Source organism: Mus musculus, chromosome 16, assembly GCF_000001635.26.
Source record: "Mus musculus strain C57BL/6J chromosome 16, GRCm38.p6 C57BL/6J".
Classification (NCBI taxonomy): Eukaryota; Metazoa; Chordata; class Mammalia; order Rodentia; family Muridae; genus Mus; species Mus musculus.
The window spans coordinates 45,638,685-45,662,711 of NC_000082.6; the positions used below are offsets into that span (position 1 = coordinate 45,638,685).

General features: G+C 42.9%; 2 protein-coding genes across 15 annotated transcripts in view; both read right to left on the reverse strand.

Moving 5' to 3' along the window:
• BC016579 (cDNA sequence, BC016579) overlaps positions 1–17,168 on the reverse strand; it is a 29,005-nt gene extending 11,837 nt beyond the window's left edge. The window contains exons 1-4 of one of the 3 annotated variants that reach the window (XM_006521973.2): positions 15,217–17,168; positions 10,149–10,278; positions 1,621–1,748; positions 993–1,100 (exon numbers count right to left, since the gene is read on the reverse strand). In XM_006521973.2, coding sequence (XP_006522036.1) covers positions 993–1,100; positions 1,621–1,748; positions 10,149–10,278; positions 15,217–15,357 — 507 coding nt within the window. In that variant the 5' untranslated portion in view covers positions 15,358–17,168. Of the gene's footprint in view, positions 1–992; positions 1,101–1,620; positions 1,749–5,330; positions 6,523–10,148; positions 10,279–15,216 lie in introns of those variants that run through there. The other 2 variants (NM_145389.2, XM_006521974.2) reach the window with 2 other exon arrangements.
• A 456-nt stretch (positions 17,169–17,624) lies between these two features.
• Positions 17,625–24,027, reverse strand: part of Tmprss7 (transmembrane serine protease 7) — a 42,245-nt gene continuing 35,842 nt past the window's right edge. For 11 of the 12 annotated variants that reach the window (XM_006521915.3, XM_006521914.3, XM_017316908.1 and 8 more), the window contains 4 exons: positions 23,470–23,641; positions 21,956–22,224; positions 19,359–19,495; positions 17,625–17,894 (listed from right to left, as the gene is read on the reverse strand). In XM_006521915.3, coding sequence (XP_006521978.1) covers positions 17,724–17,894; positions 19,359–19,495; positions 21,956–22,224; positions 23,470–23,641 — 749 coding nt within the window. In that variant the 3' untranslated portion in view covers positions 17,625–17,723. The remainder of the gene's footprint in view (positions 17,895–19,358; positions 19,496–21,955; positions 22,225–23,469; positions 23,642–24,027) is intronic. The other variant, NM_172455.3, reaches the window with a different exon arrangement.

The window sequence follows — 24,027 nt, forward strand, 5'->3', positions numbered from 1 at the left end:
TAAAAACCAATAACTGGAAATAATCTATGCTTAACAAATCAGCTATTTTCTGTCACCCAGTCTCCCTGTCCCCACATTACAAGGAAAGACATTTTGAAAGTCCTACCCATTCTCTTTTGATTACTCCTTGCTTCAAACCCTTCTAGTTCTATAAAGTCAATTTACTTACTCAGGCTACCAGAGATTTATTCTTTATATGGAATCCTGTACACATTTCTAGAACTGGAAATAAAGTCATTACTGCATGGTGTGTGACTGGAACCAGCACCGATAAGGTTAAAACTGGAGGATGGGGGCTTTGATGACAGCATGGGCTACATAGTGAGACCCTGTTTCAGAATATTCCTGGGTGTGACAAGAACTCTTTGATAAGCTGGTCAAGCTTGACTCACAAAACCTTCAGTCTGTCTGCAGAGCCTCTACCTTGCAGAAGACTCTTCTCCATTTCTCATCCCACAAACCATGCTCCTACTCTTCCAACCAGGAGGTTGGAGTCACACACTTCTTCAACACGTTACAATCACCAAGTTCCTCCAAGTAAAGTTGCCTCTGAAGTCTCAACTCTTCCTTATGACCCCCGTGGCTGCCCCAATTTAAACTGCCTTTACTTCTCAGATGCACTGCTGCCTCGAAACTATTCTCTTCAAGTACTGTGCAGTACCACACAGAGAGAAGAAACTGAAAATCTAACCATGTCAGTCTACAAGTGAAAACCTTTACATAGTCTACTAAAAAGTGGGGGAAATTTCCATGACTTTCCTACTCTCCTAATCAGTTTAACCCTAGAGAGTCCTCAACAGAGCACCCTCAGATTGAGTATGCCATTGCACAGACCACTGAAATATAAATATCTCCTATTGTCCCATCTCTCTGTCCCACTTTACAAGGACAGTATGTATATCCTCTGACATTCCCAGCCCTTATTTTATAGCTATCCTGAGGACCAGCTCCTTCATCTACTTCCACCCCCAATTCACATAATTTAGGTGTACCTCCTTTGTACTGCATGTGCTGGGAAGGCAGGGACAGCAGGATCCCGGGGACACACTGGTCAGCCAACCTAACCAAACAGGTTGTTTCCTGGGACCCAGTGAGAAATTCTGTTTCAAAAAAATAACATGGAGAGCAATTGAAGAAAACACTTGAAATCAACCTCTGGCCTCGACATGTGCACACATGTGCATGTGCACATACAAATGACATGTACACATATACACACAAAAACAATCCCAACAACCCTGTATGGAACTCAGTAATTGGACATACTACACTGTTTATAACTGCTTGGTTGCTTCTCCTGCTTGATTATGAGCCCATAAGCAAGGACTATGTGGCCCTGGCACTTGGAATCTTTAAATCTTTAAGGAATACAGATTGGGTGAAATATAGGAGCAGCATATGTGAAGGAACCCTGGCTTCTGAGATACCCATAGCTGGAGGCTAGACCAGGCTCAACCCACTTGCTGGCTTTGCACCACAGAAGACCCACTTATAAGCACCTTCTGCAGCTAACATTCAAACAAACAAAGCAGCTTACTCTAGAGCTCTTTGCCAACTGTTCTAACAAAACTCATAATCCAGTGTTAAGACCTCAGCAAACAGTACGTAAGACATAATCACCCTTTCAGTGAGCAAGTGATGCAACTCCTCTTCATTAGCACACTCCTCTGGAATCTTGAGCGTGATGAAGAATGTTTTGTTTGACGATAATTCGAGTATTTCATTTTCATCTTCATCGATATACGTCACTGAACAGATTGAGGGTGTAAGAATAATGGTGAGTGCATGCATTGAATAATGAATAAAGCCAGATGTGGCAGTGCACACCTGTGATCCCAAAGCACAGAGGCAAGGGAACCAGTTCAGATTCCAGGCCAGCTCGTTCTACATAGCAAGCTCCCAGACATCCATGACCTCATAGTGAGACCGGTTCTCAAAATATACAAAGCAAACAAAGGTATTCATTCGGTTGGCTTCTATAACTAAACATAACTATCAGTATTCATGGACGCTAAAAGCTTGGCACAGTCATTAAGTACAAGCAGAAATACTTTCTTTGCTTAACCAAACAGAATGAAAGAGAGTCACTTGTTTTTACTGTGATAAAAGTTTTGTTGGTTTTAGGTCAGAAGGGTCTCAGACACCACTGGATATAGGCTAGGGGATGAACCACAAGGAAAGAATGGAAAGAACATGAACTTTTCTTGCTACACTGAATCTGAAAGTTAACTAGGTTCCCTGGTATTGGAATTGTTGCTAGAAACCAGCATGGACTCATATGAGGAGTGATTTGTCAGCAGCTTCACTGCAGGTCAGCACTGTCAGAGACCATGAAGAGAAAGTGGTACCACAGACAAGAACGGAGGTGAGACTAGAAACTCAAGATATGAGTCCACGTCTCCAAGTGGTTCAAGAGACAGGGCACGGGCATGAAGTCATCACTCCAGCCTGTGTTCCACAGGGGAGGGATGCTGACATACTCTGTTGGCAGAAGGGAAACCTAAACTTTACTTGGAGCCCCAGGGCTCCAAGCCTGCAGAGCAACTCATAGGACAAGGAGCTCTGTGTTGCTTGTGTTCTAATGACAGAGCTAATTGATTTTTTAAAGAGTTAGAGCTTTAGGAAAGAAGGAAAACCACATGAAGCCTGGAGCCAGGACGAAGAAACTGGCACTGACATGCTTCTACCAGGTCTCCTGGCTCCACTCCAACCTCACAGGCACACAGGGGGTGGGGGGGTCACCTCATCTGCCCTGTGAAAAGAGTGGGCTGGGAAACAAGGTGTTCTCAGGCTTCCCCCTCAAATTCTGTGTCTCATACGTCACCAGCTCTGCCTCTTACTGGACTTTGAAAGGTCATCTTGGCGCAAAGTCAGTGTTTGTGATAGAAATTCAGATAAAAGGCAGGGCTTCTCTGTCTCAAAAAAATCTAGGTGGAGAGCAATGGATGTCAGCCTGTGGCCTCCACATGTGCATGCACACACACACACACACACACACACACACACACACACACACACACACTCCACTGAACATGTTCAACTGTCTTACCCAGATGTTAACCCTGTGCACTACAATAATAATCAGTATAGTAATATATGCCCATGGATACAATAGATGCAGGAATGCCACGGGTGTAACCAACTGCCCTCTGATTAGATTTAAGGCCCACTGAGTTTCTCCCCTGGAAAAAAACTCATACCTACTGTTGTAAATTCTGGCCTAGAGTCCATGATTAAGGGACTTATAGGCCACAGGAGTAAATATCCTACTATTATTCGATGAAATAGACATAAGAGCAAACTGTTTCTGAATCCTTATCTTTAGATTAGTAGTGTTCTCAAACATCACCAGAGAAGTTCCTTTGTGCAATGGATGGTGGTGAAGACAGACATTCAAAGGTAGCCAAAATGCAAAGAGTATGTCTCAGTGGTTTGCTCAGCCATGACTGGGCATCTACACATACCCCACCACCAAAGCTCAGAGACAACTGTGGAAGAAGGATTGAAAAGTTCGTAAGGCAGGGCAGTGGCGGAGCACGCCTTTAATCCCAGCACTTGGGAGGCAGAGGCAGGCAGATTTCTGAGTTCGAGGCCAGCCTGGTGTCTCTCTCTCTCTCTCTCTCTCTCTCTCTCTCTCTCTCTCTCTCTCTCTCTCTCTCTCTCTCTCTCTCTCCTTTCTCAACAGGAAAACTGATTTGCGTGGGAGAGGGCCTGGCTCGAGCAGAATTACTTTTACTCCTGACCACCATTTTACAGAACTTTAACTTCAATTCTCCAGTTGATCTGAAAGACCTTGATACTATTCCAGTTGCCAATGGATTTGCTTCTGTGCCACCCAAGTTCCAGATATGCTTCATTCCCCTCTAAATGGATTTTCCCCTAAAGCCCTTTCCTTGAGGGTATAGTTTATCTCTTCTGCCAGGCATGTCTCTCTGACCCTATCACCAGAATTCTAGGATCCCATATATATTCCTACACAAACTGATCTATGTCCTTCTTTATTCATAAGACAAAATAGTAATAAACTAAAATAATGTCCCAAGATGTTTCTTCAACATAATACATACAAAGAAAGCATGACATCTCTGGTCGTCTATCTCTTGAAGATACAGGAAATGCCTATCTTCTATTTGAGGCAATTTTTAGGGTTACTGCAAAAACAAGTCTGCAATCCCCTATGCTGTGCAAAGGTTTATTGATTTCAGCACTGTTAGTTCTTATCTGACGATGAATTACTAACATATTATTATTTTAAAACTGAGAAATGTGGCAGTTTTAAAGCACTGCATGTTTTAAATAAAAGTATTATAATTCTGAAAAAAAAAGAAAAAGAAAAGTTTGTAAGGCAGGGCAGTGGTGATGCACGCCTTTAATTCCAGCACTTGGGAGGCAGAGGCAGGCAGATTTCTGAATTTGAGGCCAGCCTGGTCTACAGAGTGAGTTCCAGGTCAGCCAGGGCTACACAGAGAAACCCTGTCTCAAAAAACAAAACAAAACAAAAAACAAAAACAAAACAAAGAACAAACAAAAACAAAGAAAGAAAAGAAAAGAAAAGAAAAGAAAAGAAAAGAAAAGAAAAGAAAAGAAAAGAAAAGAAAAGAAAAGAAAAGAAAAGAAAAGAAAAAGTTCGCAAGATCTCGAAATCAGGAAGACAAGAATGAAGCCTGCTCAACTGGACAGGTCAGCTGCACTCATGAACTCACAGCAGCTGTGGTTGTCTGCACAAGACCCGCACAAGGTCAAGCTGATCAACATTCTAACCTAGAGGAAGGAGGGGCTCCTGGGCCTCCACCCTCCAGGAACTACAGGAAGTTAATGGCTTCTAGAGAAGGGAGAGACAGTTTGTAAGGTTTATTCCTGGTAGCTCAACTATGCTTTAGATGGTCTCACATCTAGGAGTGTATGGTCAGCACAAATTAGACCTCATAGATTATTCAAACAAACAAACAGAAAATGAAAACACAAGGACTTGACATTGGGAAGGAGTGGGGGATGGGAATGGATGGGACAGGAGTAAGGGGAAAAATGGGGGCTAATATGATCAAAATATATTGTGTGAAATTGATAGAAATATTAAAGTTAAAATAAAAAAAATCACTAACTTCTGACAGACACTTCTGCTTACTAACCCACCCAAAAAAGAAATGTCTTTTTCTGGCTTCAATAATCATAGTAATTAGTTTTGCTTACTTTGAACTTTAAATAATGGAACCATTCTGGAAATAAACAAAACCAAAACAATACAAAAAAAGCCCAGCATGATAGTATGTACTGCTAATTTCAGTTCTGGAAGGGGACAGGCATTTGTAGCTCTGTGGTGGAAGACTTACCTAGCATATATGACTCCACATTCTCTAGTACACTTGAGTGTATACCCATGAATGTATATTAGTTATGGAGTTCTGTAGACTCAGAGTGTACAAGGTAACACACAGAGATGACAGCTATAAATAGGACCAAAGGAGGGTAAAGGTTAGACTTCACAATCAGATAACTACTATTCACCGAGGTACAACAAAACTGGAGTCAATAGACACAGAGATTTAGAAATATTCAGAGAGTAAGATCCCAACGCAAAGCTACCTCTACACTCTCCAGTAAACAAGAGTAAGAAAACAATACCTCCGTGACATGGCAAATCCCATGGAGGGTTGTTTTGAAGGAGAGATGCAGGAACTACACTTAGAACTTTTGGATGCTTACGATATTTTGTAGGAAACACAAGTAAAACTTTAGTCTTGGAAAGGTGGAAAAACTCCAAAGAGCTAATAAAAAGACTGTCAGGCAAAAATATGACGTAACTTTCAGAAAGTGGGTCGAGGGAATAGCAATTAAGCTCCTGCCCTGAAGGACCTTTGTCAGTTTCAGCTGTTCCTGCTATCTACCAAGGACTTCCCGATGAGTCACCCTAACCAGGAAGTATCTCCCTGTGAAAGGAGTCTGCCAGGCTCCTGTGACGTCAAAAGACAGAGGTCTCAGCCTCTACTGAAGACGTGAGTAGTCCACTCAATGCTGTATCACATAGAAAGTCTCTGCTCAGTCATGTCACAGCATTTCTTCCTGCAGAAGACTGCAAACTAAGAAGTGGGCAGGTCAGCTGCAGTGCTGGGGAAGCCATATGCGCCCCCCCCCCCAGTGCTCTAACTTTACACCTGTTTGTCAAGAGGCATTTCCAGGGTTCCAGAGCAAAAAGAAACACGCGAAAGTGCTTAAAGATCTCTCCAAATTATCTACAAAGAAAGTGACTCTGCAGGAAGGAGGAAAGCACTCTCCTCCCCCCCTGTGGTATGATGGTTTTAATGAAAATGGCCCCCCATAGGTTCATATATTTGCATGTTTAGTGCCTAGTCAATGAACTATTTGGAAAGAATAGGGGGCATAGCTTTTTGGAGTGGGAATAGCCTAGTTGGAGGGTGTATGTCAATTGGGGGTGAGATTTGAAGTTTAAAAAACCATTGCCAGGCCCTCTCTGTCTGTTTCTCTCTGTCTCTGTCTCTGTCTCTGTCTCTGTCTCTGTCTCTGTCTCTCTCTCTCTCTCTCTCTCTCCCTCTCTCTCTGTGGTGTGTGTGTATTGTATATATACCCTTATATACCATACCATACACATACATATACACACATCAAAATTTTACAGTTCTTCCAGGAGGAGGAAATTAAATTGTCCATTAATACAATTCTCCACAGAGCAAGGACAAAACCAGTTCGCCAAAGGCCACAAGCTTCACTGGACTCTGCCCATAAATTGACAATTAAAGAAAACATCAATGTTAGCTGAGTCTGGTGGAGTGATAACCTCTTATTCCTATTGTGTACACAGTCTATGTATCATATGTGAGGCTGAGTGGCGACTCTGAATCAGTCATCACTTCAGTGTACACCAGAGCAGAGGAAGAGATAACCCCAAATGTTAGACAGTAACAAGTGTTCAGTCCTTAGAGGACAGAGAACAACAAGATCAGCCACCTTGCATTAAATCCCCACATACAGGAGTGTCTTAACACTGGCTGTGAGACTTCTTCACTGGACGCCCTGCCATGAGTCCCATATTGCCCAGATAGTTAGACCTTTTGTCCACTGTCCTGTTCTGCATCTATTTCAACTGCAGAGTCAGTTCCACCTCTGGGTCCAGCCTGTCTGGGAACTAAAGAACCTTGAGAGTGGAGTTTCAGGGATTTGAGAGAGGACAGGAGAAGAGTGGGCCATGTGGATCCTGAGGAATTCCCATCTCACTAAGTCTTAACCCTTGGCTCTCCCAACGCCACCCTTTCTCCTATTTCCCACACACTTCAATCAGTTCTGCAAATATGTGATTCATATCAATAAGCTTGGTGACTGGGCAGTGGCTGCAGATTGCCTGCTGTCATCCCAGATCTACTAGCAGAGCAGCTCTGGGTGTGGCTAGCATGCTCACACTCAGGTCAGCCTGCTGTCTCACTCCTTCTTAATCTACTGTGGTCTATACTGTCCCACTCAGATTCCTCCCTGAATTTTTTAAGATCTAGCAAAATGATGTCGAAGTTATTTTAAAACCTTAAAGAAAGGCGACTGTCTTAAAATTTATTCTCAAATTATTTCAAAATGCCAAGGAGAGATAAAAAGAAATTACAACAAACTATGAATGATATATGTTAACTGTCTTAGTTGGGGTTTCGATTGCTATGATGAAACACCATCAACAAAAAGGAAGAAAGAGGGTTTTTTGGCTTATGTGTCCATATGACTGCTCGTCGTCAAAGGGGGCCAAGACAGGAATTCAAGCAGGGCAGCAACCTGGAGGTAGACCTCCTACCTACAGGGGTGCTGCTTCCTGCCTTGTTCCCCATGATTTGCTCAGTCTGCTTTCTTCTACAACTCAGGACTACCTGCCCAGGGGTAGCCCACAATGGGCTGGGCCCTCTCCCATCAATTTCTAACTAAGAAAATGCCTTACAAGCTTGCCTACAGCCTGATCTTTGGAAGGCACTTTCTTAGTTGTGGCTCCCTCCTCCCCAGTGACATAAAACTAGCCAGAGCATTAACTGAACAGGTATTATTTTCAAATTTAAAGTCCTTTAAGTAGTTGACATTTCTTTAATCTACTGTAATTCTCCCTGAAAGCCTTGGTGCCTGACAGGCAAGACGCCACATAAAATAAGTGCTTCCCTAGAAGGGGGGGAAAAAAGAATATTTTTGTAATTTCTTGTATAAGATTAACATATGTTAAGATGCAAATCTGCAATCAAATTAAAATTAAGTTTGCATGATAATATTAAAAAGCTGTTCTGAAATTTTGGAGTACAGTCTTTCACATCTCAAAAAAATTTAAAAAAAAATAAATAAATGTTTTAAAGGAAAGTGAATCTCTCTTTGCAGATTGCTTTCTGTGGTTGAAGTCAGGTGAATTCCAGAAAATAGATAGACATCCAGTCTTATGTTTACAAGTTCAGAATGTTAAACCATTTGCTTTAGGATTGGCTCCTTTGGGTGCTACCGGGCATGTCAGTCAACTTTCAGGATTGCATCAGGCACCTGAGACAGGAGGAGGCTGTGACTCAGCTTTGGTTTCATCATCTACCTGTGGCAGCTGCCCTACACACATTGTGGATGATTATAACAATGCCATTGTCCTCAGCAGGATAGAGGAGTAACAGCACACCTCAGAGATGCTCCCTACTTAAAACAAGCCCACAGTTTCAAGCCATCACCTGCCCCGCCTAAACAACTTCTAAGTAGACTCAGTGCTTGTCTGAGAAACGCAAAGGCTGAAAGCCACCTGAGCTGATGCTGTGAAAATCTTCCAGACACCATCAAGCTTGGAGAAAGGAATAGGAAAATTTGCTTTCTGGGGAAAAAAAAAAAGCCCAAGAATCCCCCTCCCCCCAGAGACTTAGAGCTCCTTGTCATAACATTCTGTGACCTGAGAACCTGAGTCAGACCTCATGGAGGTCACACCACCTTAGGGAACCCCAGCTCCAGATGAACCACCTCTGTCTGCATGAGCCAGTAAGACAATTCTTTCCCTCTACCTACTTTGATGGAAAAATTATTTGCCTACTGGGGTATACTAGCTTTGTGTATCTTGATATCTTTGAATAACACATGAAATAATTCTTAAAATGGTAATAACCTAAAAGACTTCAAAATTCTGTAGAAGACAATTGTTAGTGACCTGGTAAAATTATTTTAATACAATATCAAAATCATGAAGATAGGTTGGACTATTAAAAAACTAATATCAAGTTAAAAATAAAAATAAGAAAAAGAGAAGAACATGTGATGAACTATTAATAACAAGGAAGAGGATGACTAAAACTGTATTGTGTTGCATTGAAAACACACAGTCATAGAATGAGATAAAACACACACAGTATATTGCTAGTGTCATATAACTGTTTCACAAGATGTATTCAACACAAATATAATAGTTATTTCTAAAATAACTTAAAATAGCAAAACAAGTATTAAAATGCAATTAAATGTGGATTGGTGTTCAAGTTCAAATATTAAGCAGCAGAAAGATGGCTCAGGGTTAAGAGTGCTTAGGGCTCTTAGGGCTCTTCCCAAGGACTCATGTTCAGTTCTTAGCACCCACACAATGTCCCCTTCTGAATTTCTGCAGCACCTGCACTCATGTGCACATACTGACAACACACACACACACACACTCCTTCACAGACAAAAGACTTGTGTATCTCTGTCTCTGTCTTTGTCTCTGTCTGTCTCTCTGTCTGTCTCTCTCTGTCTCTCTGTCTCTCTATCTCTGTCCCTCTGTCTCTCTGTCTCTGTCTGTTTCTCTCTCTCTCTCTCTCTCTCTCTCTCTCTCTCTCACGCGCACACACACACACACACACACACACACACACACACACTATCCCAAGCCAGTTTTATTTTACTTTAGTTTCTATTTTTGTTTTTTTGAGACAAGGTCTCACTATGTAGACACAGGTTGGCCTCTAGCTCACAATACAACCCAGGCAGATCTTTAACTAGAGACACCTTGCTACGATAGCCTCCCAAGAACTGGGATTACAGGTGTAAATCATCATGCCTAGCTGCCCAAGCCTTTGTTCAATTCCTGTTATTAAAATAGCAGTGAATACATTCTTGGTCTCAGTGTAAGTCGTAAGTATTCAACAAGGTCTCCCAATGTGCTGATGCAATCCTCTTACCTCCTACAAGGCATAGGCTTATAACGATCACTATAATGAAGCACAAGAATATGGTGACAATGACCATCCACAGTTTACATTTTCCAACCACGCTCTTGTTGCAGGGACTCCAGGGGCTTTCCTTGCCCACCTAAAAAGCAAAGAGAGACTGTGAGGTAGTCACTGGGTTTCAGCAAATAGTCTCAGATTCCTTCTAGAGAGTGGTGATATAGAATTAAGGTCATCAGGTTCTTAACCTCATGAGGCTATAATGACACTGAATCAAATCTAAAACAGGGAAGAATGGAACCTTAGAGGCCCCCTGGGGACTCTGAAGTGGAGATAGGAGGCTGGACTTTATTCCTAGGGTTTTTTTTTTTAATATATATGTACTTTTTTCTTACTCACATGAAAATTGTACATATTTGTCAGGGTAATTTCTGGTCCATTACCTCTAATGCTTATCATTTCTTTTATATTAGGAACATACATATTCCTCTCTACTTGCTATTTTGAAATATACAATCTACTGTCAACCACAGTTTCTCTACTGTGCTACTGAACATTGCGAGGCACTTTTTTTTTTTTCTGTCAGTCTGTACCTCTGTAGCTATTAACCACCAGTTCCCCACCTCTCTTTCCTTATTCCCTTCCCTGGCTCTGGTAATGATACTTCTGCTCTCTGCTTTTATAAGATCAACATTTTAAACTTCAGCATACAAGTGAGAACATATAATATTTGTCACTGTGTGTGGAAGGAAGGGTTTTTGAAGGTAGTAAAAGCATAAGAACCAGCATCTGGTGATCATGACAGAATTGGCCAAGAGACCAACCTAAGGGCTAGGCTGGGATGTGATAAAGAATTGTGAAGTTGAGATTAGAGAGTGAAGGGCTGGAACCTGCTGTGAAGCACTTTGTGTTGGTTTTCCCTCACTATAACAAAATACCTGATAATAATAACCAACTCAAAAGATTTAACTGGGCTATGGTTTTATTTTTGGTTTTAGACCATGGTCAGCCATTTCTGTGGTAGACACAGCACATCACAACACTGGGAATGGGAGGCCATTCCCCTCCTAGCAATCAGAAAGCCAAGAGAGAAAGTTTCAAAGGAGTTGGGAAGAAAACACACCCTTCCAGGACAAAACCCAAGTGGGCCCTACCTCCGAAATCACCCAGCATTTTCCAACCAGGCCACCAAATTATGATTCTAGCAACAGAGAGGTCAAAGCCCCCAGGATCTGATTGCCTTCCAAAAGCCCCATCACCGTGCTTTGAAGCATTTGGAAATGAAGCCTTCACCCGCATGAGCCCCAGATGATTGCTCGGCTCCCACTGCTGAGGCTATGATCGCTGTGAAGGCTGGTCGGATGGAATTCAGTGGGTACCAGTGATCTGTTGAGAGGCCTCAGGTAGATTCTTCCACAAGGCACCTGCCATAGGTGCTTGCACACGCCACCTTACATTCTGTGACGGCATTGGGTGGCCCTGGAATTTTCAGGATTTTTCTCTGAACACTACACGAGATCTACCAGCTCCCCAGGTAAGTGACTAAATATGTGACACTAATACAGGATGTGTATACAATGGCAGAATACCTATCTCAGGCCCAAAAAGCCTGTCTTCTTCTTGGCTCAATTAGGAGAGCTTATAATAATAATAATAATAATAATAATAATAAATCATCTAGGAATAAGCAGGAAGTCTGTGCACAAGAAATCCTGCACCTTCATATCACTTGATCTACACTTGATCTACACATTTCATCTAAACCCAGAAAAGCCAGTTGAATCTTGTACTACATTGAATAATGCATAAAAAGAGGGTCAATTTGGTAGCTCAGATAAACCTTGGTTCCCAATGAGCAGTCAATTTACTGATTTATTATTAACCAATACAATGATGATGTCATCACATAAGATATCTCTGGGATGCTGAGTAGGGGCCCTGTAATGAGCCTTTAAAGAAATTCAGTCTCACCCTATTACCTACAATTTCTTTTGCAATGTTTTGCCCAAGGGTATTAAGCTGTAGTAACAATAGACAAGGTGGTGTTCAATGGCTTACATTCCTTTCCCTCTACATTCCAATCCAGATTAAGAAAGAGAGACAAATTCTTCATATACTCTCCTTGCCCAACTTTTCCAAGCAGGAAGCTGCCTAAGTTGATGGGATGCTTATGATCTCAGTACCTTTCCCTCCCATTGTCTGTTCACCCATCCATCTGCAACTTACCCCCATACATCATTTAAATTACCTAATGGAATATATTTATTTGTAATACATAATTTGTAATTGAGGCAACTATAAATAAAATTATATAAATCTATAAATCGCGTCAAATATATTCACCTATACAGGAGAAAATTAATCAGGTGGGGCCAGCAAAATGGCTTAGCAGATAAAGGCCTCACAGCCAAACCTGACACCCTGAGTTTGATCCCTGGGATACACACAGTAGAAAAATAAACCTAACTCCAGCAGGTCATCTCCTGATACCTCAGGATGTACATCATGGCCCATGCGCACACCACACACACACACACACACACACACACACACACACACACAGAGAGAGAGAGAGAGAGAGAGAGAGAGAGAGAGAGAGAGAGAGAGAGGAGGAGGAAATCAAAGTAATGTTTTCTTAAAACTGATGAACAATGTAGACCTGAGACATTGAAAGTCATTGAGTCTGAACTTTAGAAGGCCCCACTGAGTGACCCTGAGCTGCTGGGCTGTATCTCTGGAGCTTCAGCTTCTTCAGTCAGCTATTTCATCTGTCAAACCAGAAAACTAGCACCCTCCTCTTCCACTTTTATCTGTGTCCCTATGACCTAACACTCTGAACAAAACTAACTTGGAGGGGTGGGGGAAGAAGGAAGGAAGGGCTTCCTTATTTGGCTTACACTTCTAGGTCAGAGGCCTTCCTTGAGGGAAGTCAGGGCAGGACCTCAAGGAGGAATCTGAAGCAGAATTTATGACGGAATGCTGTTAGCTAGCTTTCACACTGGCTCATGCTGAACCAGTTTTCTTATAGCCCAGGACTACCCGTCCAGGAATGATATCCCCAACAGTAGCCTGGATCCTCCCTTATCAATAGATAATCAAGACAATCCCTTACAAACATACCCACAGATCAACCTGATACAGTTACTCAACTGAGACTCTTGTCAGGTGATTTTTTGCTGTCTCAAGTTGACAGTTCATGCTAACTAGGGCAGCTCCTTCTACCCTTAATAATTAGCTGCATTGATGTGTTACACAGTTGCACATAGCAGCAATAGGTACAAAACATATGCTTTGGAAAGTGTATGGACTTAAATAAGAACAAAAGTCAGAACTATTATCACACAACTTAAGATGGGGACACAAAAATTTTAAGTATATAGACCATGTGCTTGTGCTAACCAGTCCTTACTGAATGAACGTCACTAACTGACCATTCATGTTGAAACACATTTCAACCTATTCTCTAGAGTCAGAGACTGATGAACATGCTAGGGAAGGGTTTGAGGTTTTGTCCTCTCTCTTCTCAGTAAAGTGCTACCATTCCAGTATTTCTAGAACGCTCTTCAGGTTCTCTACCCTCACCCCATTCTATCAGTTATTGAAATTTTCCTATTTAGACACCTACAACGCCAAATTACAAGGAAGTCTGGCACATCTACATACGTCTGACTAACAAGGAAGTCACTAGGACACTGAAGCCTATTCTTTACAAAGCAGGTGCTACGCAAATGTAAGATTCTGATACCTGGTATGGATTTGGCGTGTTCTCAACTGTTCTCTAGGGCTCTCAGGGCCTAAACGGAGCATATGGTATTAACATTGTTTCACATAAATGGAGCATATGACATTAAGATTGTTTCACAGCGTCTCTGGGCTCAAACACTTTTTCCCCCCTGGAGAATGTCTCAATCTTTGGGGATGTACTGGGCCTGACTAACTTGAGGTAAGTATTTCTAATTCTCCTGCCCAGGCTCTGCCCTGGAGAATCATACAGAAAGTTCCTGATTATGGCTTCTTGCACTGGCCTTCAGGCATTACCTTCCGATTTTCACTCATCTGTGGTCTTATTTCATACAAACAGAAGGTGCCAACTTAGACTCCAGGGTACTCATAAAATAAGGCATTGCCACACAGTGTTTTCAGGAATCACAGTGGACCAAGAGTAATGTTTTCGAGCTTTGAATTCTACTAAAGTCAGAACTTGAGCCCAAGAGGGATGGGGGTGGAGTGGGGTGAGAAAAACCAGGCTAAAACAATGCGTCCAGAAAATTGAGTGTGCCCAGTAAAACTCAAGTAAACCTTTGGAGTTGATGAGAAGACAGGTGGCTCAGCATTCAAACTCTCTGATGTTTTACAAGTATTTGATCTGTGAGTAATGTTATGATATCAGAGAAGGGTTCAACCTACACACCCTTAAGGACTTCCTCAGAGATGAAAAGACAGTGAGGCTAGTTCTTAGGTAGAACTTAGAAAGTATTTCCCTTGTACTAAGCTGGCAAGTTCACAACAGTTCACAACCCTCAGTCTGGACGCAGCAGCTCTTTCCTCCTCGTGTTCTTTGCCTGCTTTTCTTCTGGAGGAAGCAGTGGCCAAAGTGGGAGATAACAAAATGTGTTTGAAGGTGGGGGGAGGGCGCGGAGGACATAGGGCTGGTTAAAGGTAGGAGACAGTGGATTGCACGCCCCTAGAGGTGGTGGTGGGGTGCTGGAAGGGAGAAAGGGGAGAGAGAGAAAGCGGAGAAGCGAACGGGGAGAGAGACAATATGATTCAATCCATCACTCTATTTTTATTTGGGAAAGAAAAACAAGTTAAAAGTTACATAATTTTCAAACAGCACCTCTACCTCTAAGGCTTTGCTCTCCATTGAAAGGAGCAGCCACGCCCCTCTACAGGATTCCTGAAGTCTCTAGGCGAGGTCCGAGTCTCATAATGGAGGGGTCTGATCTAAGAAATTCCAAAAGTTCTTGCTTTCTTTAACCTCCCCTTCTTTGCGTGTCCTGGGCGCTGGAAGGACGCTTTGGAGCCTTTAAGTGGTGCCAGGCCCCTTCCCTGCTGTCACGCCAGAACCCTAAGTCCTTACCTGGGCTGGGCTAGGGTCCTCAGCGGAGTTAGGCTGGATCCGAAGGTCATTGTTGAGAGGTGTCAGCTCTTCCTGAGGCCCGTCCAGCATCGAGAGCTCCAGCTCTTCCCGGGGCGATTGGGATCTGGACCCTTCTTCCATGGCAGCGCCGAAGACGGAGGCTCCGCTGAGAGGCAAGACTCTAGCACCTAAGGGTGCAGAGTCCAGCACAGGGAGACTACTCAGCTCACACTCCACCCACCAGGCGCGGCAGGTAGACCTCGGGCGGCGCCAGATAGGCCTGCGGTGGCGGACCTGGAGGGGAGGGGCGAAGCCAGAGAGAGTGGAAGCACTCCGGCTTTGGTTAGCTGACCTTGCTCAGGAAAGGTAGATGCAAGTGGGACCGGCTGTTTTTCAGGTTTGTTCAGGGTGCTAGCTGCAATGCCTTTCCGTGTGGATGCAGACCGCAGAAGCTCACAGGGCCTGATTGCAAGCTGGACTGTGGCAAGGAAGGGATAGGCAGGGTTGGGTGGGGAGGGTGTTGGGGGACGGGGGAGGGTGCGGTTCCGGAAACTTTCCAGCCTTCTACCTGGACCAGTGTGATGCTGAAACTTACTCCAGTACTCACTGTCTAGCGAGGGCTCATCTACCAAATCAACAAACAGCTATGAATCATCTTCCGTGTGCCAGGCAGCATGCTTGATTCCGAACACACGAAGATGAATAATACACAGCCCCGAAGTAATTTTCATACACTACCTCTACCTCTATGGCTTTGCTCTCCATTGAAAGGAGCAGCCACGCCCCTCCTGATTCAGGCACAGGGGCAGTATCAGTATCCCTTAGACTAGTAAGGGCAATCGGCACTGTGTGAGTTCTTCATACGCTTGTGTTTCTCAGCACAGAAGACAGTGACTCGCAGAAGCAAAAATTCATAAACATTACTGATTTACTGATTATTGTTTATCTTTGAGAGGAGGGGTCATGAACACCGCACCTGAAGAAAAGGCCCATGTGTCAGGAAGCATACAATGCCTTCCACACCCCATGCACAGCTCAGAACTGGCTTAGTGAGCCGGGAATTACGTTTGCAAAGCAAAGTGTGTATTGGGTATTGGTCCAAAGATCTTGCCTCTAGCTAAACCTTCTTTTCAGAACCACCATCCTCTCCCCATTTCCTTCCTCTCACATAGATAGTTATTAAGACCAGTTTGAGGATTCCAGAAATATTTGGAAATATCTCTTTTCTTTGCAGTGCTAGGGGCTCAGCCCAGGTATATGGCCCTACCCCTGGGTTTTATCACCAGTCACCAGAGAGATGCTGTTATTGTGATGTTTATCCTTAATCCCAAAGAAAGTGTTTTTAGAAAATTGAACTAAGTACTATGAACTGGAAATACTCATTATCACAGGGTAGTCATAATTTGCCAATCACTTTTACTAATTTGGAAAATAACATTTCCTGTTCTCTGTCCTTTCAATTCTACTTTCTCTACAGTTCTGTGCAGTGCTCTGAGTCCTGTTTAATATAGTGTTACTATTTCTCCTTTGAAATTCTTTTTCATCCCATTTTACTTGTTTGGTGCTACGGTTAACTCTGCCCTCTGACAGGAAAAATACGGTTCTAATATGGAGTGAGACACTCTCTAAATTAAGATAAATCAAGAACTGGGATGGGCTGAGCAAGTACTATAGACTTACAGCTATTCAAACCATGCATTACGAGGCTTTGAGAACAAATTGAAATCTTGGCCCTTTAAATTTTACAAAAACAACCAGAAGCCAGGAGATAGCATACCTGAAAAGTTTGACTTTCAGAACACTCACCCAAAATGCATCTGGCCTTTCACTGCTGGCCACCTGTGTGACCAAGAGCTCAGAGGTATGCCTCAGTCCACCTCTTACCATTCTGCTTTCTGTCGCTTAGTGAAGATTGGAAACCCTGAGTTTTGTGTGGGGTGGGTCAGTTTCTTTGTAGGCAACATGATGCTGTGCACCCATGATCCATCTTGATGCCGACAGATCAAATTGCATTGGAAACCAACACATTTGCTACCTCCTCTGCCAGTTACTGAGTTTTGCTAAATTTCCATTTATGAGGTGCCTTTGTTTTGTGCATTGAGTTTTGTGATAATGCTGACAGTCAGGTATGGCTTCCCAGAGATATCTTACTATGTGCCATGTTTGTCTCAATCCTTGTAAATGTCTCTTCTTGCATTGGAACACAGAGGAAGAACACCTATCTCTCTAAGTTCTCACTTTATTTTAGAGACTTGGTTTGTGCCATTACTTTAGTTTTCTTCCATCCATGAGTCAGTAACATTTTGATATTTTTGAATTAATATCATTATATCCTTGGGGACTTTTATGGAATATATATTAATTTGTCTGCCTTACAATGAATATTAGTTATGTGCTCAATCTGACACTTTCAGTTGAAAAAATGATTAATTTTATTGATAATACTTACATTCTTTTTCAAGGATCTATCCTCATATAAGTCACAGTTAACAATCCATCTGTTACAGTTACAAAAGAGAAGGGACATACTTATGAATCCAGGGAACAAAGCTTGACACCCTTGTGTAGACACCAGGAAAATTGGGTCTTCCACATCCATGTCCCCAGCTAACAATGCCAGTCAGAATCCATTTTCCATCACTCTTTCTTCGACAAGACAAAGGTCCTCCTGAATCTCCCTATGCAAAAAGACAATGTAAGCATGAAGACATCTGTCTCATGAGCACCCAGGCCATCATTTATGTGTCTAGTGGATTATGTTCAAATGTCACCTTCTGACATGGTTTTGCTCGTATAATCACTATGTAGGAGAAAGCAATTTCTCCTACAAATCCCCCAAGAATTTACTACTAGTATTCATTGCATCTGTGAAAGGAGTAGTCGTAGTAGGACTGATGCCTAATGAGTGTTAACTATATGCCCTGCACTGCCCAGGGTCATTTTATCGTTAAAACAACATCACAGTTATCTTTGAAGATTAATTTCCATCTGTGGACCATGCCTCTTAAGCAGTTGGCTCATTGGCCCAAGGACAAAGAAGAAAAGAGTCAGCCAGGTCCATGGAAGCACCCCTACGAGCCACTGGCTACCAACAGTTATCATGTGAGAATTTCCTCGGGACATCTCAGCCCCAGAGAACAAAAACTGAAATAATTTAGTTGTAAACAATCCCTACAGCATGCATCTTAAAATAAAGTTGTAGGTCAGAGGTGAAGGTAAGAAAGTGCTACAGACAAGCCCCCGTGTCTCGGTTCAGTAATCCCACAGCTCGTTAGGTATATTCTGACACACTGGGCCTTCTTTATCATTTCCAGACTGGCTCTACAAGTCTAATTTAATGCCCAAACCTTGGTGCTTATGTAGAACACAGCCAGGTAGGTAGTTGGCCACCTGTAGTAACTACCTAAACGATGCTAGCACTAGTATAAGAAAGGAAAGGGCTCCCATTTCTACCATCATACCTACTGACTGTGTAACTGTGGGGACTTGGGAGGAGGCTCTACTACCCTCTCCTATAGAATGAGAATAAATGATGATGTGAATGAATTTAGTCATTCCATTTTGCCAGGTACTTGTTACCAATAAGGTCTCAAAAGATAGAAGAAATCATTATAATAAGATAAGGTGCCCACATTGCAGCTAAGATTGGCAAGATGTTGGAAAGGTCCCTACTGCTCCTTATTTTCTGAGTCACCTGTTTGTTCTTTGTATTTTGTGGAGGGATCTGCATGGATTGGTATGGAGAGACCAGAGTAATGTCCCAAAGAACTAAGAACGCCTACTGCTCCCACGGCAACTGTGAGGCCTACATGAGTGTGCTCTGTGTCTGCCTCCTTCCTCTTCCCCTTTTCCAACTGTGCATCCAAGTAACAAGTAAACGAACCCGGTGGTTTTGGTGCTAAGGGAACAAGGAACAACACAGAAGGACTCTGTATGTGTCTACTTATGGATGGTTGTTTTTTTTTAAACCTGTCCATTCTCAACACTTCCCTAGTCTTAGGCAACTGAATGATAATTAGTATCTGGGCAACTCAGATAAAGGAAGGGCAAGGCCTGCCCTAGATAGCCCCAGTATTGTGTAGATGAAATGTGAGAGCATCGAAATCATGGAGCACAACATGTTAAGTGAGGGGAAGACTTACTTTGCAGGCGTCGCTCTTGCCAGACATAACCCCTGCACAGAGCATGCGCGACGTGATGATCCCATAGGTGGAAACACAGACGGTTTGATCTATGAGCTCTACCTCCGCTTGCTGCAAAACCGGGGAGCCCTTACTATCTGCAAGACACATTAGGGATGAATATCATGGTGATGGTAAGGACCACATTTCTTCCAAGTTTCACTTGAGCAATCACCTTAGAGCGATTCTCTGAGATAAATTCTATTAACCCCATTTTGCTTCCAAAGAAATGAAGCCTTACTTACAAGCTAGATCAAAGCTTTGCCAATGTCACACACACAGCAAGTAACAGCAGAATACAGTCAAAGGTCAGACTTTATTACCTTATCTTCTGGGCCACCCTGCCACTGTACTTTCATGCCTGTGTCCCTGGGTCCTATGAGCCTGTGAGTCAGAAACTGTTAGTGTCACTGTTTACAGATTGGGAGGGCTCCTCAAAAGGAGACACACAGTAATTTATGGAAATCTACAAGGAGCCATAAAAGCTAACCTGTTTTTCTACAGCTTCTTCACTTCCTTTCTCACTTGCCTGGCTATAGTGAGCCAAAACCCATATATATACAATCATGCTTATCAAGAAAGTATCACTTCAATGAATTGGGTAGTCTTTTTCTCTAGTGATAGATGGTGATTGTACTGGTTAGCTGTTATCAACTTGACCAAAGCTAGAGTCCTCTGAGAAGAGGAAACATGAGTTGAGAAAATGCCCCCATCAGATTGACTTGGAGGTAAGCCTGTGGGGCAATTTCTTAATTGATGATTGATGCTTGTGGGGGTGGAGCTCAGACACTGGGCAGTATCATCCCTGGGCAGGTGGTGCTGGGAGGTATAATAAAGGTAGCTGAACATAAGCCTAAGCAGCCAGCCAATATTCAGCAGCCAGCCCTCCATTGTCTCTGCTTTCAGTTTCTGCCTCCAGGTTTCTGCCTTGAGCTCTTGGTCTGATTTCTCTTCGTGATGGAGTGTAAGCTGTAAGTTGAAGTAAACCCTTCACTCCTCAGTGGCTTTTGGTCATAGCATCTCTCACAGCAATAGGAAAGCAAACTAAGACAAGGTAGTGAAGTCACCAGTTGCAATAATGCACAAGCGGAGTTACAGATGTGCAAACAGCTGCCATCCCTCCTCGAGACTCTTAGAACTCAGCAAACTCCATTTGGTGGTGAATACCACTACTTCTATGTGTCCATAAGGGCAGTAAGAATCTGAGAAAACACCACAATGGATCCTCAGAGTATCAAACCAAAGCTGTGGGGTAAACTGGAAAATTACATGTACTATAGCTGCTCTTTCCACCTTGGAAAGGATATCAAAGGAATCTCAGATCCCAGGGGTGATAGATGGGCACTAAATCTTGTGGGAATATTTAAGCAGCTTGGGATTCTTCGCCTCACTATATTTATATATTTAAATTCAGCTATAAATCATGGGACAGGGAAAAATTTGGCAAGCTTGATAGAGAGGCTTCCCAAGCATACAGCGCTATCTTTCTGTACTAAAAAAGGTCCCTTTTCTGGATATGTAGATAATTGCAAAAAGTAATCCCGATCTTCCCCTGGGTGAACTGATTTTAGGATGCAGTGATGCCTGGATCAGAATTTGAAGTCTGAGGAGATGGGTCCTGGCTGGATTTCTCTGTCACTCCCATTCCTTGGCCAACAGTCCTGGTGTGAGACACACTTATATAACCTCCCAGACAGTTGTCTGAGTTGGCACAGTAGGCTGTGCATATGTGTGCTCTCTCTTTTACAAAAACGAATCGCCTCTGTAGAGGACAAGGGATTCTAAAAATAAAAATGAGTTGCCATCCTAGAATGGAATGCTCAGCACCCTCCAGAGTTTAAAAAGGCCCATATTGATCAGTCCTGCCTTGCTCATACGATTGCCCTCTCCCTATATCCCTGGGGCTTCCCCTTCACTGAGATGTTATATGTAAATCTTCTCTGGGAATGCCAAAGCACTATCTCAGCTCAGATGTCTTTCTTTTGTAGGGCAGAGACATGAGCATATACACCATACACACCATATACACCATACACATCATACACAGCATATACACCATATACACCATACACACCATACACACCATATACACCATACACACCATATATACCATATACACCATATATACCATACACACCATATACACCATACACACCATATACACTATACACACTGTGATAGTTTGTATATTCTTGGACCAGGGAGTGGCACCATTTGGAGGTGTGGCCTGGTTGGAATAGGTGTGTCACTGTGGGTGTGGGCTTAAGACCCTCACCCTAGTTGCCTGGAAGTCAGTCTTCCACTAGCAGCTTTTGGATGAAGACGTAGAACACTCAGCTCCTCCTGCACCATGCCTGCCTGGATGCTGCCACGCTCCCACCTTGATGGTAATGGACTGAACCTCTGAATCTGTAAGCCAGCCACAATTAAATGTTGTTTTTTATAAGACTTGCCTTGGTCATGGTGTCTGTTCACAGCAGTAAAACCCTAACTAATGCACACACCATATACACCATACACACCATATATACCATATATACCATATATACCATACACACCTGCTTCATGCCTTCTCCCCCAGCCAGTCACCCAGCACTTCTCCCCACTGCGCACTTTCTGGCCCGCTGGAGGAATGCATATTGGTTGAATGAGCTGTTTCAGGGTTTCAGGCCAGGCTATGCTGAGCTGCAGCAAGGCAATGTCATAGTCAAAAGTCTGGCTGTTGTAGTATTCATGGACCACAATCCTTCTCACTGGAGAGATAAACTTGGCATTCCCCTGCACATACATCCCAAGGTGAGCAGTCCATGGCGTGGGGTCAGACAGCCTAGTAGAAAAGGAATCAAGCATGGAGTTATATATTGTTTGGAAGCAAGTACTCTACAAAGCCATGGGGTTGGGAAAAGGAAGACCTTAGCCCATGACTTGTCCAGGGACATGGCAAGGATCACACACTTCCCTTGTCTCTTTGCTAGACACAGCAATGAAGTAAGCTATTGTAGTAGTAACTTGTTATAGCTGTATTCCAGAAAAAATCTCTCAACAGTATTTTGTAGAAATAACTCAAATGTTCCTTGCCTTCTGACATCTCATGACCTATACACAGCTCAAAAACATAGGAGACTACAATTAATTTGTTATCCTCTTTTTATTTATTCTAGCACTATAATGTAGATACACCAAGTTATTATATGGAGGTGTTAGATTAAATGCAAGTGATATGACTATCAACAGGTTAGACATTAAAGTGCTTTAAGTTGGGCATTAATGAAATACTTTCTTGCAAACTATCAGAACTTTTACAGATCAGTGTAGTGGCTATTGTGCCTCGCCCAATTCACCAGAGAGGGGCTTGGCACCTTTAGAAGGTTTAATCTCCCACAGAATTAATATAGCAACCAGGGAGAATAGGGGTACAGAGAACATGGAAGCTTTGGAGGAAAATTAATAACATGGTCCCTAGAACACATTCATTAACCTGCTGAGCGGACATCATGTGAATGTACCAGAAACTCAATGAATCTAAGGCTAACATGATGTTTGGAGCAATTATTTTACTTATCGATGACCTACTTTAGTAATTAACACAAATCCTGTAAGTTCCAAGAAAAGCATCTCAAATTGTGTAACTTCACTGCAATACTCCATTTAAAATTTTAGAATCATTGATGTTTTGTTTCATCTGAGATCTAGTAGATCTCAGATAGATTTAAAGTTTAAGTGAGGTTATTTTTTTCTTTTAAGTTTTGCCTTTACCCTCAGTTAAAAGAGAATCTGTTCACAATAACCCCATTTTTTTCTGGGATTCCCTGCTCTCCAGCCGTCTCCATATACTGACTTACATTTGCTCTGGTAATTTGAAAGTCAGTCTCCATTTCCTCAGCCTAATAAACACATCACATACCCAACCTCTGTGCTTCCTTTGTGTTCTTTTTCTTTATGCCAATGCTACCTCAAAAAAAAATGGCATACAACTGGTTACCCCCATCCAAGATGAGCCCAACTAAATTGATCATTTCTTTCCACAACTGGAAGTCAGATGGTCTCAAAGTTAAGGATTGAGATGGTCTACCTGTTTCCATGGAAACAATGGGCTGCAGAGAGAAGCCACTCCCTGGAGATGACTGAGGCACCACAGTAGGCTGATCCAACAAAGTGGAGGCTGACCTGCCATGGCCAGGTCCCCTCCTGGGAGTCAGAACCACCAACGATTCGGTGAAGGAAGGAAGAACTCCTGCTACAGCCTTTAGGAGAGGAAGTGTCATATGACTTAAAGGCAGACAGAATAGAAGCACACACACACACACAGAGAGACAGAGACAGACAGAGAGAGAGAGAGAGAGAGAGAGAGAGAGAGAGAGAGAGAGAGAGAGAGAGAGAAAGGGGGGAGGGAGAAGCAGAAACATAATCACATTTATGGCTGGGTTGGTATCTGACTCATCAAACCAACAGTTGAAAACCTCCTGGTTATCTGGCAGAGAGGAAATCTATAGGTATGGAACCAGTGCCAACACAGAACCACTCCTTTGTTGCTGAGAGCATGCCCTGACTTGGAGTCTACACACCTATGCATACTGGGGAGGAAGGCCCCATAGTAACAACTAGACTCACATAATCAGCAGCCATGAAG